At 39.6% G+C, this 16,779-nt stretch overlaps 1 protein-coding gene across 1 annotated transcript; it reads right to left on the bottom strand.

Annotated features, from left to right (window-relative positions):
* Positions 1-6,149: 6,149 nt before the first annotated feature.
* Positions 6,150-9,578, bottom strand: LOC143031001 (glucoside xylosyltransferase 2-like). The gene is made up of 3 exons (XM_076194331.1): positions 8,636-9,578; positions 8,282-8,488; positions 6,150-6,376 (listed from the first exon to the last, which is right to left on the bottom strand). The coding sequence occupies exons 1-3, from the start codon at positions 9,542-9,544 to the stop codon at positions 6,191-6,193; spliced, it is 1,302 nt and encodes a 433-aa protein (XP_076050446.1). The 5' UTR covers positions 9,545-9,578; the 3' UTR covers positions 6,150-6,190.
* Positions 9,579-16,779: the final 7,201 nt, after the last annotated feature.

Genomic DNA, 16,779 nt, shown 5'->3' with positions numbered 1-16,779 from the left:
GAGAGCTGCTAATCTGAATAATGTGGGGAAGTTTTGTCTAGCCCGCTCACTTTTGTGGAGGGATTCTGTCCAGGAGGGATATTGTCCGGGAGGGATTATGTCCTGGATCCTTACGTGCTATATATGTGGCGAGAGGAACTGCGTGGATAAGCGAAACACAAGTAGTACTCGTATTAGCAAGATATTTATTTAACCAAAAACGGGACTACTGTTCAACGAGAGAGGTTATCACAGAACGCCCCAGAGGTAGTAGGCCTGGGCATCGAGTCTGGCACATTTTCGGACACCCTTGTTGGCAGGTGGCATTTCTAAGAACAATATAGATGGGTATATATATATATAACACAAAGGAAATAATAACACAAGAGAAATATAACATATGGGAAATGTATCTTAAAGGAAACATACATGAATGAGGAACCTGTATGCAAAAATGCTTAGGGGTGATGTTATACAAAATGCATGAATGTTTGTGGAATAAAGATTTGGCACCAGTGCATGGCGTTGTGCGTATGGAGAGGGTAGTGGTTACATACAGTTATATAACATATGTTCAGGACTGCGTAGGTCTAACTACGAACGTAACAACTACGTAATCACGTAATGACTACACAGACTACATAAAACAATTAATATATATTATATATAGGGAATAATTATCACGCATACTAAATAGGGAATAATTACTACATATACTACCCCCCACACCGCCAAGAGCGGAGCGTATGTTAAAGGAAAAGGGTCAATGGTGGAAAAAATCAGAATGATCAATGAAGTGCACGGTTCTGCACGAACGGGTCGTACGGGGAAGGACGGGCAGTGGTGCCCCGACATGGAAGTGCCGCACCGGGGCGAGTCAAAAAGTGCCCCTCCCCCCCACACACACACCACCACCTTCCATATCTGATGGTCACTAGCACGATTCGCATGTAACTTTTATACACACAACTCATGATAAATAAATCATGCATTAAAAGTACATAAGGGGGGGAGGGTTGCTTTACCTTTTTTCACCAAAAGTCACCCCCCCCCCCAAAAAAAAAAGTGCCGCCCCGGTGCATTTCCCCCCCCCCCCCCCCCCCCCCTTTGTCGGGGCCCTGGCTATATGCGGCAGAGTACTTCGATGGACGACGTCAACCGTGCGCGGAGTGGTTGAGTCAGTGATATCAGTCATGGGAGGTGCGCTGGGTACGGGGACGTCATCTATGCAAGACTGAGTCCGTCTAGTGATAGGATGAAAAACCGGTTTTAATCGATCTATGGAAACCGAGGTTTCGCCCTGAGGGAGACAAATGATGAAGTACATAAGTTCACGGCGGAGAACGTCATAAGGACCATGGTACGGAGCCTCCAAACTCTTACGGATTCTGTCAACTCTCATTTAAACTTTAGAGCAGGAGTGAAGGTCATGAGGCACGTATAGTTGAAGGTAGTGTATAACAGTCACTGGACGCAGTGTCATGGAAACAGATGAACTACATTTCTTTGACAAGTGGAGGATGGTCGCGTCATCCAACGTAACGGTGTGTCCCTTGATAATGCCAACGGAGGGACATAACATATTAGTGTCGGTAACCTCTGTAGATGGGGAAAAATTAGTGACGTGAGGCGTCAAGCGGTGGCCAAGGAGGACTATGGGTAAAGAATAGAACCAGTTATCCTGCCTAGCACGAAGAGCAGATTTCAGAGAGTGGTGATAACGTTCAATCGTTCCGTTAGCTTGGGGGTGATAACTAGTAGTACGCATATGGTGGAAACCAATGTTGGACGAAAACTCAGAGAAAATTTTGCTCTCGAACTGGGAACCTCTATCCGTGATGACATGAAGTGAGACACCGAAACGACTTATCCATTCACTCATGAAAGATTTTGCTACTAAAGTGGCAGTGGTGTCGATGAGGGGAATCGCTTCAGTCCAACGAGCCGCTCGATCGATGCAAGTCAACAAGTATTTATATGAAAGATGATAAGGATAGTTAGGAAATATAGCAGGTGACAGTGGTCCAACGATATTAATGTTCTTTGATTGGAAACGGTCAGTAAAAATAGATATAGGTGAAACAGGTGAAGTGGTGTGGCGCGTAGTCTTAGCCTGTTGACATTGAAGACATTCTCTGACAAATTTCTTCACATCTTTGTCAATGAAAGGCCAGAAATAGCGTTATTTCACAACTTAAAGGTAGATTGAACACCTGGATGGGAAAGGTTATGCAAGGAAGACTATGTTATCTCGTAAAGATAACGAAACAAAAGGTCGCGGAGTGTTAGCAGAGGTATCACACCAGTGTCAAGTTAGAGGGTAAGGTAAGCTTAGATAAATTAGGCTTGAATTTTTCTAATTCATCATCAGTTTCCTGTCTTTGAGCGATACCACTCAAGACGTCGAGTGATACAGCGCATGTTGATCGTGACAAGCAATCGGCAACGACATTAATGTCACTGGGGATATACACAGCTGAGGGAACATATTTAGAGATGATAGAGTGGCGGTTGTTGTCTGTCTGATTTAGCAAGAGACTTAGAGCGAAAAGCTGCAACTAAAGGTTTGTGGTAACTGTATGGCCATCAATGAGGGACTTAAAATACAAAACATTCTAACACCACATTTCTATCTATATCGAATTCTAATACGCTATTGCATTCAACAAATACGCAAACCATATAATTATCTTCAACAGGTTTACTAAACGTCATACGAATTCTCAAATTGCAGTAAAGATTGGGACTGATACTGTCTTGAGTAGACTCCGGGTCCAAATTAAATGCTATTACCGTTCTTCCTTTAATGTACGCGTTATGGCTAATTAGAAGGTCATTACTAGACCCTAATGCGTGCAATGTGTTTAAATACAGTTTGACGTAATCTTTTATCGAAATTAAAGTGAATGTTATGCACCGCGGCCATTGATATGCTATTAAATATTATTTAAAAATGCGTGATGGAAATAAACCCATTTTTGTTTACAACTCCATTAAAAGCGCTCATGTTAATTATGACTATAAATAATTTGTTTGGAATAATGTTAAAAAATAGATTGTCCATCATAATACTATTTTGTCCTTTGGAAAGAACATGATTTGGCCTGCGTTTTCAAGTAGACATAATCAATGATTGAACCGTTTCTTTAACGGGCGTTTATTGCCTCCTTTCTAGGAAAAACTTTCGGTACGATTAGTCATCTGCCAATAGATATTTTGAATTTTTTGTTTACGTCATGCGATTTTACTATGTATTCAATTGGTGCCAAATCTAGTCTTATACGAAGATCGACACCATCTAGCAAGTAATTGTCATTATTAAAAATATCGCACATTAGAGGTCCGCACAGAGATACTCCATATGTTTTAATGTTTTCCCCTTCCATACGGTGCCGCACACGTAGGCGTCATGAGGAGCAAGTGGATTCGCGACGCTGCCATATCGGCGTCTTGATTATATTTATTGTAGTCGCCCCTGTGTTTTTACATTCTTCCAAATGCGCCCTGAATCCCATTCTCTGTGGTTTTCAAAATTCGCGGGTGAAAGAGAGAACGATCGATATAAGCGGCGACTATATTTTATGATGCGAATATTATTTCGTTACGTCATACGTCTGGCATTGGTTGCTGCCCGCGAGATTTAAGTCCCGTATTGAAGTGGTTAATAACGCGTTTTTCTAACTCATTTGAATTCTGAAAATGTGTACTTTCATATTTATCAATTATGCCCGTTCCTTTATCGTCTCGATATAGAAACATATTCCGCGCGAGAGTTTGAAGTTTATTTGTAGACATGTTTGTCAGAAGTTTAATGTAACTGATGTAATTAAAAAGATAATTGTTTTCTATTTGCACATTATTGATAAAGATCGAAGCCGATTTGAAAATGGTGTTTAAGGCGCCATTTGGGATAGCAATATCATCATCACCTAAATCAGCAGTTTCAGTGCTCGTTTGGGGAATCTTGGTTATACGAAATTTTAAACTTAAGACAGTATTCGAAAGATCAAGAAAGATGTTTTCATTTTTCTGTATTCTGAATTCAATAAAGTTATCTGCTAATGTTTGGTCATAATTGATATTTACTGGTAAAATTTCAACATTCTGTCCGTTTTCGATTGATGTTTCAAATAATCTGAATCTATGTGGTCTGGGAAACATTTCACTAATAGCCGATGTATAATTAGGTACGGGGGTTTCATTTTGGGTGGTTGTTACAACCTCTCCCCCCCCATGATTACAATGAGCCACCAGTTCTAACAAAAATCTCATTTATAATACGGTCGTTTACGTTTACGTTTAGACTTTCGCACTTTTCCCCCACATTTCATAATTCTTTTCCCCACATTCTTTAAAGACTGAATACTTCTATTTCTTAATGTTTGCTTCAAATTCACATTGTTTCCTAGATCGCTTAACAGGAACGCCCACGCAATTCCCCTAACGCGTGCGCACGTACGAACACATTCACGGGGTCAATGACAGTTTTCGTGAGCTGGTGTCCGAGCTGTATCTTACAAGATCATAATGAAGGTTACAGATATATATACTAGTATGTATTGACGTTTTTTCTAAATATTTGCAATTGCAACTTTTAAAGGAAAAAAACAGTCAACACGTTCTACACGCTTTAAAAAACATATTTAATTCCATGCCCTTAACAAGAACCCCCACGCATTTCCCCTAACGCGTGCGCACGTACGAACACATTCACGGGGTCAATGATGTATCTCTACTACTGTGGTCGTAGGTAGAGTGCGTTGTGTGTCCGACAGTTTCTTTAAGTAAAAACCCAAGGGCGTTGGCTCGCCGTCTGTGACTTGATAGAGGGCGGCACAACTGCTAGACTTGATCTATCAGTTACGAGTTGATAGTCTGTCGGTATGAGTGAGGGGAAGGCTATTGTTGGACAGTTCAGTAAGGAGTCCTTTGCTGCGTCTGTCCGAGTGAGACACGTTGAAGACAGATACTGTTTAAAAAACTCAGTTAGGGAATAGGCAACGGTTGCAAAGTTAGGGATTGTCACGTCCTTAGCGTGAATAGAGTCCTGTGGTTGTGCTGTGCCACGCCCTTGAGTGAATAAAAATTACAGTTTATATTTTTAAGGCACGCCTTGCGTGAATATGATGCGTTGTGTATTATTATTAATGTATGTCATAAATTGTATTTCATTATAAGTAAACCATTGTTCAATACCAGTATGTTGGGGTGCGCTTCGAAATACGTTCCTTCATGAGGCCAAGCTCAGAAAAACGTTATATAATTTGGTGCGAAAATATGTTTTTTTTTTCTCATTGTTTGGAGGTGTTTAAACTACCTACTTTAGTTACATTTCGGCATCTCGGAAACGTAAGCACCGATTCCCAGACTATATAAAGACCGGGCAGAGAGGCTACCGAGAGGGACTAACGAGAGAACCGACACACATGTACACACACACACACACACACACACACACACACATATGCATACATACATACACGCATATATATATATATATATTATATATATAAAATATATATGTATATATACATGTATACATATATATATATACATATGTATATATATATATACATATATGTATATATATGTATATATATATGTGTATATATATATATATATATATATATATATATATATACAGTATATGTATATATTACGGTAACGCCCCATCTATGAGTTGAAGAACATCGTCAGGTGCCAAGCAAAAACAAGGCTGGTAAAGGACATAACTCCGTTCCAAAAGGAATTAGTGCACCAGTCCTTCCTGCTAAATATTATCTGTATGAAATATGCAAAGGGTCGAACTCCGGCAAAGCAGTGACACACTACACCTTTACCTCTGGATAGCCTTGAGCCCCGGTTGGTTCAGGGGTAGCAGTCTCGCTTCACGTGCGTGACCCGAGTTCAAATCCCCGGGGCGTGGCTAGAGATGAGTGTTAATATCATGGTTTAAATCGTAGCTACTACGAATGTTTGTGCCTTGTCAGGCTCGTCTAATATCTAAAATAGACAACACATTCACACATACAAAGTCACTCTAGCACCCTCCTACCAGAAGCACACTTCCCATCATCTTCATATCTGCTACAACAAAATTTACAGAATATCCGACATCAAGGGTTTAAATCAAATCGCCTGGAGTTTGTCACAGCAAAACCCATACGCCACCCAAACGGAAGGGCAAGTCGCTTGGTGGGAGTGGCACTCTCTATACCAAGACAACATTTGTTGCCGACTGGAGTCCTCGTTGAATGGCTTGATTAAGACTCGATGCATTACTACACAGGAACACGTGTTCATGCTTGTCGAGGTACAGGAGCTGTCCCATCAGATCGGACACGAGTTCGGCCAGGTTCACGTTAGGATCCGCAAGGGCCAAGGTCCCGTAGAGTGCCTGTAGGGAGGAGGAGGAGTAACAGCTGTCAGAGCTTTGTCACTGTAGTAGGGGTCGCCCTATGACCCTCTTAGTACAGGGTCTACTATAGTGAATGGAATGGTCCGGTGTTCCCTAAGATGGCAGATATAAAGTCTGCCTCGCCCAGCTCTACATGATTAAGCGAAACATCTTTATGGATTTACCCTTCTGCTGCGAAGAAAATTTGCATTAAATGAATAGAATAGTCTGGCAGAGACCAATCGGGATGGGTTTAACCCTCTTCTTAAAATTATATATTTTACGGAATTCGTCCAGTTTAGAAGAACCCCAGAAGGTCTGCATGGGTTAAAACTAATTTCGATTAGCCTGTTCTATACCATGACGTATTTTAAATATTTAATCTGCTTAATATCATCCTACTTTTTTCTAACACTAAACTATTCTATTCATATCATAGAAGCCCCCGAGCATGAATTGGTTCATTCTTCCTTTATGAGGGGTCTTTACACACCTGAATAAAACAGCCTGACTGCACTTAAACAAAGGCACTTTGTGAAAGAGTCTAATAGAGATAGCTTTATTATGATGAGAGCGCGGATTTAGAATCAAGAGCGTGTTTGAAAAGCGCGGCGAAACGTGTGAACAAACTGGCCTTAATATGAACAATGACTGCAAAAGAAACTCAGTCATTGATGTTATGAGTTATCTAATTTCCTGATGCTTCGTCACATTTTTTTTCAACGTCTCTTTGAAAAGGTCCTTTAAGACGAAATGTCGGGAAATGAAAATTCTATCTACATATAAAAAGGCCTCTTTCCCATCGTCAGGGAGGCAGCCAGCCACGGCATTCACCCACCCTCCATCAATACCACACACATCCATCAGCCATTTGTTTTTCTTTTTATATTAGCTAATTGTGGATGAAGGGCCATCTCTGTTCCCCGCCTACTACTTGGTTAGAAACAGTAAATCAAGACAGCAACTCCACAGCCGGGATCAACAGCCGAGACTGGTTTACCCCCACTGATTCGCTACATTGCTATCTTCCCTCCTCGCCTATGCCCTTCGGGCCGCGTCAATCTATATTTCATTCATAACCATTCCCCACTCACATCTATCTCTTACCCTTTCCCTTCCCTGCTCAACTGACGTTCCCCCTTTACCAAAGGCCCCCTTCACCCTATCCATCCATCCATCTCGTTTTCTGTTCTCCCCTCAAGTTCACCCCCACCCACCTCTGCCTTCCACACTCTTTTGCCTAGTCTTTCTTCACTCATTCTCTCCATATGGTCAAAATCTACTAGTATTTTTTCAATAACCCTATCTGCCAGCTTCCTTTCCACTCCTGCACTCCGCCTCATTTCCTCGTTTCTCACTCTATCTATCCTTGTAACCGCCTCCATACTTTTCAAACACTTAAATTTCTCCTTTCTGTTTCCCTTATATTCCAAGTCTCTGCCCCATACAGTGTCGTAGACACCATCACCCCTGAAAATAGCTCATAATATCTCTAAGTGTCCCTTGCTATCATAATTCAACTTGTCTAAATGAATAGTTGTCACTGGACCTGATATTTTACAATGGCTCTTGCTATTTCTGAGACTATAAGGAAAAAGTTGTACGCCATCGAAGGAAAGGGAATAGCAGTGTGGAAGAGTGTATCGAATGCATAGGTGGGGAGAAAGGAATACCGATATAATACACCTGTATGCTAGACACAAAGAAATATACTGAATTTCATTGGGGGTGGGGGAATATGTCGTTAGGAGATATTTCGTTTCATAACTAGGTCAGATGAATAAAATAATAATTATCAGATAATAAATTAAAACATAAGCAAACCAATAAATGAATAAATGAACAACTAAATCAGCAAATTAATCAACAAAATTATAGATAAATAAACAAACAAAGTAGACTTACGTTAAATTTGAGGTCCACAGAGCGATAGAACGACGCATCGGCGCCGTGGAGGATAACGATGCCTTTTTCCATGCAGTCGGGGCACTTAGATGGCATGTCGAGGCAAGAGGATGGGCTGAAATTCCAACGCGATGTAACTTCGACGAAGAGTTCGGGACGCTGACGAAGGAAGAAGTTGACGGCGTCCTGGTCATGCCTTAGGAAGGTCTCATTGCGCCTCCTCAGTTCGTCACTAGATTCGAGGATGAGTGACCACCAGCTCCTAAACGGTGAAGGAGGAACTACCTCCTCTTTTGTTCTTGTAAGATATGTTTCCCCACCTTCTTTAGCGTTGCCTTGTTTGAAGGGAGGAACACTTCTTGTGGGAATGTTCCTCATCCTGTTTAAGTCCATGGCCATCACTCCCGTGTTGACGCCCTCTTTCCCCGCAAAGGGCCTCTCCACGTCCTCCCTCTGATACATCCCTTCGGGACCCAGAGCCATCACTGCCGTAGGGTTCTCCCATACTACATCTAACAGCCACCAGAGGTCAGTCGGTGGGCCGAGGAAGATAGTGTCGGTATCGAGATAGATGGCGGCTTCCAAATCCTTCAGCATGTCCGGCAGGAAGTGTTTTGCCCAAACGCAGGGCCGCCATTCCGTCGCAAGGCCCTGATGTCTAGGCAGAGTAAGAGTTCTGTGCTCCAGATGTAGATTCCGCCGAAGTTTGAAAGGCCAGGTAAGGATCTCACTCTGGATCTTCTCGAAGGTGGGAAACGTATCTGTCATTAAGATGATTCGACAAGTAGTGAATGAGAACAGGGCGACTGTCTTCAGAAGCGTGATCACCTGCTGGTGCTGCCTTTCACCTTTGCCATGGACCAACGTACTGTCGGAGGCGACCTGCGAACAAATGACGCATACCAAGGGAAACCTCCACTGGGGCAGTTGCATCCTCTCCTCCAGTTTCATTCTGCCAAACTCGAGACGCTGAACATGTTTCCGATCTCCCTCGGCGCCATCTTCCCCAATGGGAGCTTCTTTTCCTCCTTCCACTGGGCTCAAGGCCTCCTCACCCTCACTCCTAACAATTTGTAGGTTGAGCTTCCGTCTCTCCCTGATAACCTCATCATCACTTTTTCTACTTGGAACGACCCTAAGGTGCTCCTCTACTCTGGTATCTAATTTCTGACGCGAGTGCACAAGCGCAATGGAAACTAAGGTGAAAGAAGCAACAGCAAGTGTCAGGCAAGTCACAAATCGGCAGTGCCGCAGCCGTGGCATTTCGTCACCGACCAGACCAGTAGTACCAGTAGCATTCACGCTTCAGAGCCAGAGAAAAATCTGAAAGAGAAGGAGAAGAAAACTTTGGTTTGATAATTCTAACCGAAAAGGGTGATAGGAGTGGAGGATACACAAGAAAGAGAGCAGGAGGGAGGGGATGAGTGAAGGGAAAGGATGAGTGTAAATGATACAACAAAGTTGGAACGTGCACTGGAGGACCACATAAATGTTTAGAATGAATAATTAATTCGTCCTTGTTTCCATTAGATTATTGTTCTTTTTTATAGCAGTTTGCTCTTTGTTGTGAAGGATGACATATTGATGATAACCTTTAGGAAAATTTATTTAAAACAGGCCCATCCGCCCACCCACCTGTACTGTCTGTGTACAACTACGGCCATTTAACTCGTTATTGCCCAATAGAGTAGATTCCATTCAAGGCGATTTGATTAAAATTTGAAGAATTCTTGAGGAGTAAAGGGTTGAGAGAATATTAAATTGAGCTCAATATTTCTCAAGTGAAAATAGTACATATGTTTGAGCCTACATTCGAAGGAGCTTTAAAGATGACCAGTATACGTAACCAAAATTTGTAACCTATGTTAAACTTTCTGTAGACAACTCTCTGAAGAGCATGTTGGTCGCAATGTTAAAGTAAACCAGTGGCTCTTAACCTTATTGGAAGTACTGAACCCCGCAAGTTACATGCATGCATTCATCGAACCCTTCGTAGTTGGAAAAATAAAATGTGTTTTTTTTTCTTCAAATTCAAAACATAGGAACTATATACTGTATTAGTGCACAAACTGTGCCATGGATCATTTGCACACGAAACCACTGTGTTCAATGAACAAAACCAACAAAACATGAATTTCACATAAAACATTATGAATATTTACTGCAAATTAATGTGACTTTTGCTGTTGCCTCTCAGAGACAATTTCAGAAATGTGCGGCTTCACCTTGGCAAGTGCCACTCTCATATCATTTTCACAACAAAGTCTGTTCCTTTTCTTCGTTTTATGTCTATCATCCTCGTGAAGGATTGCTCGCAAAGATATGTTGTAACAAACGGTATGAGTATCTCGAGGGCTTAACAATAAGAGGGTTCGCTACGATTGTGACATCAAAACGTTGAGAGCGTTGTTGTTTTGAAGAGTTGCTGTTGAACCTGGCTCTGCTGCAGTTCAATGATTTCGTCCAGGTATTCAACATTGACATCTGCTGTCACAACATTAATTGTGAACGGCTGTCTCACCCATGCTGGATAGGACTCTCTGGTGGGGAAGTATCCGCCGAACCCCGGAAACTGACTCACCGAACCCAGGTTAAGAAATACTCAGTGCTTCCACTTTTAGGGTAATTACCCTATTTTGGGGTAATCAAGCCTATGCTGGGTAGAGTTTAGGGTAATGTATTTTCTAGGGTAATTGGGCAAATTTTGGGGTACAAATAGAGAATCTAGGGCAATCAGACACATTTACATTCCATTAGAACAAAATCCATTTAGATTTTTTTTTTCGACATTGATAGATAACGAATATATATGATGGACAGGTATGATAATGTTCTGTCCAGTAACTCCTTGGCCATTTAAAATTGTTGAGCTTATTCCTAAATCTCTTGTGGATGTAACTAATACTTTACCACAATTATCAAAATTTGTAGACAAGCGAAAGCTGGATGATGAGTGGAGATCTCACTATTTAGTAGATGGGTTATCCAAACATGTCTTGTGGTGAGTACTGGATCATGGTTTTCAATAAAAGAAATGCAGCTGGAATTATATGCTTTCCCAACCTAAAAACTGTGATCAGTAGCTTAATGTTGCTGCCCTTTTCAAATGCATATGTTGAAAGGTTGTTTAGCAAACTAAATTTAACCAAAACATCCCAGAGGAACAGTCTGAAAAATGAAGCAATCTGTGGGACCATGCACGCAATTTATCACATGAAGAACAACAATGCAAAAGCAGATACCTTAATTATTGACGAAAGTTTACTTAAAACTGTTAGAAATGTGAAAAGCAGTGCTACTTGCAACGAATCTGCTGCTCTAAGGGGAGAACCTAGCTCCAGTACTTCATAAAATAGCATGTTGCTCCTATTTGGAACCAGGAGTTCTGTCTTTATTTTCTGGATTACGGTCTCCAGTACTTCATAAAATAGCATGTTGCACCTATTTGGAAGCAGGAGTTCTGTCTTAATTTTCTGGATTACGCCCAGTATTGTACTTGTTATTTTTATAGAAATACCTAAATCTTTACATAAAAGTGACTTTGACTTACATAATACTGTTCTTATGAAGTTCTATTATTTGCCAGCAAAAAAAAATTGTGATAACAATATATATATATATCAAATAAAATTACAATTTAGGGTAATTGACACAACTGTCTAGGGTAACGATTGATTTTTTTCTTTCTTTTTTTGCTGTGGAAGTACAGGCAATACTGCATAACGTGAATCATGATTAAACATTTAAATTTTTCTTAATTTCCCTGTAGCACAAGTAGAAAATGATGATTACAGATAATATAGATACACTACTTATTTATTATATTGGCACAGGAACGCTTCCTGATGTAAAAATATATTGTTAATTATGGACTAGAAAGCTGTATATGAAAGTAAGTGTTCCCAATAAGTGTTAATACACTGTGTTTGGACACTCTCCTGTTATCATGCATTCCGTGCAAAACAGTCACGTATGAATTTTCAATATGATCGATATCATTAAAACCAACTTCCAAAAGCTCCCTTTCTGTCGATACAAAGATCCATTTGGGATCCCCAAATTCACATTACTTTATATCTTACTCACTTATGCTTTGCCTCTCTCTACATTACCTGTAGTGAGGTGTACAAGACAAAATTCTTAAGTATGGACGAGCAACGTAAAAAAAAACTATGCAATCATTCAACATATATGGATATGATATCATACATTTATCTACAGTCTTAAAGGCAATAATTTTGTCTTTAATAACAATATAATTATAAATAGTCGCTTAAAAACACAAAATTATGAATACATGAACTATGAACGCTAAATTAACGATCACCATTTCAATGACTAAAGAGAACGGGACTTAGGGAGGGGGTGGCAACAAAAATCGGCTCCCTTCGATTATATCAGTCCACAATAGATATCGTTTCGTTCAAGTAAGAAATAATTGAAAGCATTTTCCTTCCCATGATGATGATGATGATGACGATGATCCGCGCCTACAACTAGTGTGTGTTAGAGCAACTCGGGAATAAGACTTATGGAAGTGAACCATCTACAGGGCCTACGATCTATGTTGTCGTAAACGCGATAATTGGTTACGTTATTGAGGGGTGGTAATAATTATTAAATGTGGAAAGTAGTGGCAGTGACACACCTTGTGTTTTCATTAGTAATTAACCGAGCTAGCCTGAATATTGTATTAATTGGTTATTACTATATTCTGTTTACATGTTTGGTTCATTTGCAGTTTACTTAGCTGCTAGGTTGGTCTGATGCAATGTATGAAGTGTTTTGTGGTGATACTGGGCTAACTGGCCACATTGCATGTATATGTGATCTTTCCTATCATACACTGCCTTACTTGCTCAAGGGTTCTTGTAGTATCCGTAAGGATTAAAATCTACTCTACGGATTTTGTTATTAGTTCAATGAAGTACCGAGTGGATGCACAATGCATAATTCAGGTTTATATATTACTTAAATTACTTGCATTACATGTAATCCATTTTTAGAGAAACAATCTCTGTGGCATTTACTCTTGATAACGTCAACTGATGATGGCTCCAGTCAGTTACGAACGTTATTAAAAGACATGCAGTTTATTTTGCAATTTGTTAAATTATACATTTTTATAACAACTGTTGTTGAGAAAATCTTGTAAATATTTACGAGTATGTGGATGTCATGAGGATTCGTACATACATATACGAAAAGCTTTTTCCACTTTATAAGGGAGGTAGCCAAAAAACAAAGGCATAAAAAAACACTCCCACCTATTCCATTCCTATCAATCTCCTCTCTTCCTCTCTTAAGTTCCATGTTTCTGTCCCATACAGTGCTGTCGGCACAAACACTCCTTCATACACTCTCCTCTTAGCATCCATTTCCAAATGTCTATTTCTCATTACACTTTTCAATCCACCAAGGCATTTACTCGTTTCTCTCAATCTACATCAGTGGTTCTTAACCTTGTTGGAGGTACTGTACCATGGATCATTTACACACGAAATCACTGTGTTCAATGAACAAAACATGAATTTCACATAAAACAATAACAATGAATATTTACTGCAAATTAATGTGACTTTTGCTGTTGCCTCTCAGAGACAATTTCAGAAATGTGCGGCTTCACCTTGGCAAGTGCCACTCTCATATCATTTTCACAACAAAGTCTGTTCCTTTTCTTCGTTTTATGTCTACCATCCTCGAGAAGGATTGCTCGCAAAGATATGTTGTAACAAACGGTATGAGTATCTCGAGGGCTTAACAATAAGAGGGTTCGCTACGATTTGGTGACATCAAAACGTTGAGAGCGTTGTTGTTTTGAAGAGTTGCTGTTGAACCTGGCTCTGCTGCAGTTCAATGATTTCGTCCAGGTATTCAACATTGACATCTGCTGTCACAACACTAATTGTGAACGGCTGTCTCACCCATGCTGGATAGGACTCTCTGGTGGGGAAGTATCCGTCGAACCCCGGAAACTGACTCACCGAACCCAGGTTAAGAAATACTCAGTGCTTCCACTTTTAGGGTAATTACCCTATTTTAGGGTAATCAAGCCTATGCTGGGTAGAGTTTAGGGTAATGTTTTTCTAGGGTAATTGGGCAAATTTTGGGGTACAAATAGAGAATCTAGGGCAATCAGACACATTTACATTCCATTAGAACAAAACCAATTTAGATTTTTTTTTTTCGACATTGATAGATAACGAATATATATGATGGACAGGTATGATAATGTTCTGTCCAGTAACTCCTTGGCCATTTAAAATTTTTGAGCTTATTCCTAAATCTCTTGTGGATGTAACTAATACTTTACCACAATTATCAAAATTTGTAGACAAGCGAAAGCTGGATGATGAGTGGAGATCTCACTATTTAGTAGATGGGTTATCCAAACATGTCTTGTGGTGAGTACTGGATCATGGTTTTCAATAAAAGAAATGCAGCTGGAATTATATGCTTTCCCAACCTAAAAACTGTGATCAGTAGCTTAATGTTGCTGCCCTTTTCAAATGCATCTGTTGAAAGGTTGTTTAGCAAACTAAATTTAACCAAAACATCCCAGAGGAACAGTCTGAAAAATGAAGCAATCTGTGGGACCATGCACGCAATTTATCACATGAAGAACAACAATGCAAAAGCAGATACCTTAGTTATTGACGAAAGTTTACTTAAAACTGTTATAAATGTGAAAAGCAATGCTACTTGCAACGAATCTGCTGCTCTAAGGGAAGAACCTAGCTCCAGTACTTCATAAAATAGCATGTTGCTCCTATTTGGAACCAGGAGTTCTGTCTTTATTTTCTGGATTACGGTCTCCAGTACTTCAAAAAATAGCATGTTGCACCTATTTGGAAGCAGGAGTTCTGTCTTAATTTTCTGGATTACGCTCAGTATTGTTCTTGTTATTTTTATAGAAATACCTAAATCTTTACATAAAAGTGACTTTGACTTACATGATACTGTTCTTATGAAGTTCTATTATTTGCCAGCAAAAAAAAACATTGTGATAACAATATATATATATATATATATCAAATAAAGTTACATTTTAGGGTAATTGAACTGTCTAGGGTACCGATTTTCTTTGTTTTTGCTGTGGAAGCACAGGCAATACTGCTTTACGTGAATCACGAATAAATACATCTAAAGTAGTTTCTTAATTTGTCGTTAGCAGTAGTGGAGAACTGAGACGCCATATTATATACATGTGTTTGATTTATATTATTTATATTTAAGAGGATTTCCTGATGGTTAACAAGAAGAACTTGTTTGGAATGAAAAACAGTGGGACTAAAATTTAAAAGTTCCCCAATAAGTATTAGTACACTGTGTTTGCACACTCTCCTGTTATCATGCATTCCGTGCAAAACAGTTACGTATGAATTTTCAATATGATCGATATCATTAAAACCAACTTCCAAAAACTCCCTTTCTGTCGACACAAAGATCCATTTGGGATCCCCAAATTCACATTACTTTATATCTTACTCACTTATGCTTTGCCTCTCTCTACATTACCTGTAGTGAAGTGTACAAGACAAAATTCCTAAGTATGGACGAGCAACGTAAAAAATAAAACTATGCAATCATTCAACATATATGGATATGATATCATACATTTATCTACAGTCTTAAAGGCAATAATTTTGTCTTTAATAAAAATATATATATGTAAATAGTCGCTTAAAAACACAAAATTATGAATACATGAACTATGAACGCTAAATTAACGATCACCATTTCAATGACTAAAGAGAACGGGACTTAGGGAGGGGGTGGCAACAAAAATCGGCTCCCTTCGATTATATCAGTCCAAAATAGATATCGTTTCGTTCAAGTAAGAAATAATTGAAAGCATTTTCCTTCCCATGATGATGATGATGATGATGATCCGCGCCTACCATTAGTGTGTGTTGGAGGAAGTCGGGAATAAGAATTATGGAAGTGAACAATCGACAGGGCCTACGAGCTATGTTTGTCGTAAACTGGCGATAATTGGTTACGTTATTGAGGGGTGGTAATAATTATTAAATGTGGAAAGTAGTGGCAGTGACACACCTTGTGTTTTCATTAGAAATTAACCGAGCTAGCCTAAATATTATTGTATTTATTCGTTATTACAATATTCTGTTTGCTTGTTTGGTTAATTTGCAGTTTACTTAGCTGCTAGGTTGGTCTGATGCAATGTAGGAAGTGTGTATTTTGTGGTGATACTGGGCTAACTGGTCACAATGCATGGGAATGTGATCTTTCCTATCATACACTGCCTTACTTGCTCAAGGGTTCTTGTAGTATCCGTGAGGATTAAAATCTACTCTACAGATTTTCTATTATTAGCTCAATGAAGTATTGAGTGGATGCACAATACATAATTCAGGTTTATATATTACTTAAATTACTTGCATTACATGTAATCCATTTTAAAGAAACAATCTCTGTGGCATTTACTCTTGATAACGTCAACTGATGATGGCTCCAGTCAGTTACGAACGTTATTA

The sequence above is a fragment of the Oratosquilla oratoria genome, chromosome 1, assembly GCF_046742065.1.
Source record: "Oratosquilla oratoria isolate Oo_2021 chromosome 1, ASM4674206v1, whole genome shotgun sequence".
Classification (NCBI taxonomy): Eukaryota; Metazoa; Arthropoda; class Malacostraca; order Stomatopoda; family Squillidae; genus Oratosquilla; species Oratosquilla oratoria.
The sequence above is the reverse complement of the archived record's forward strand: the minus strand, read 5'-3'. Positions and strand labels throughout refer to the sequence as shown.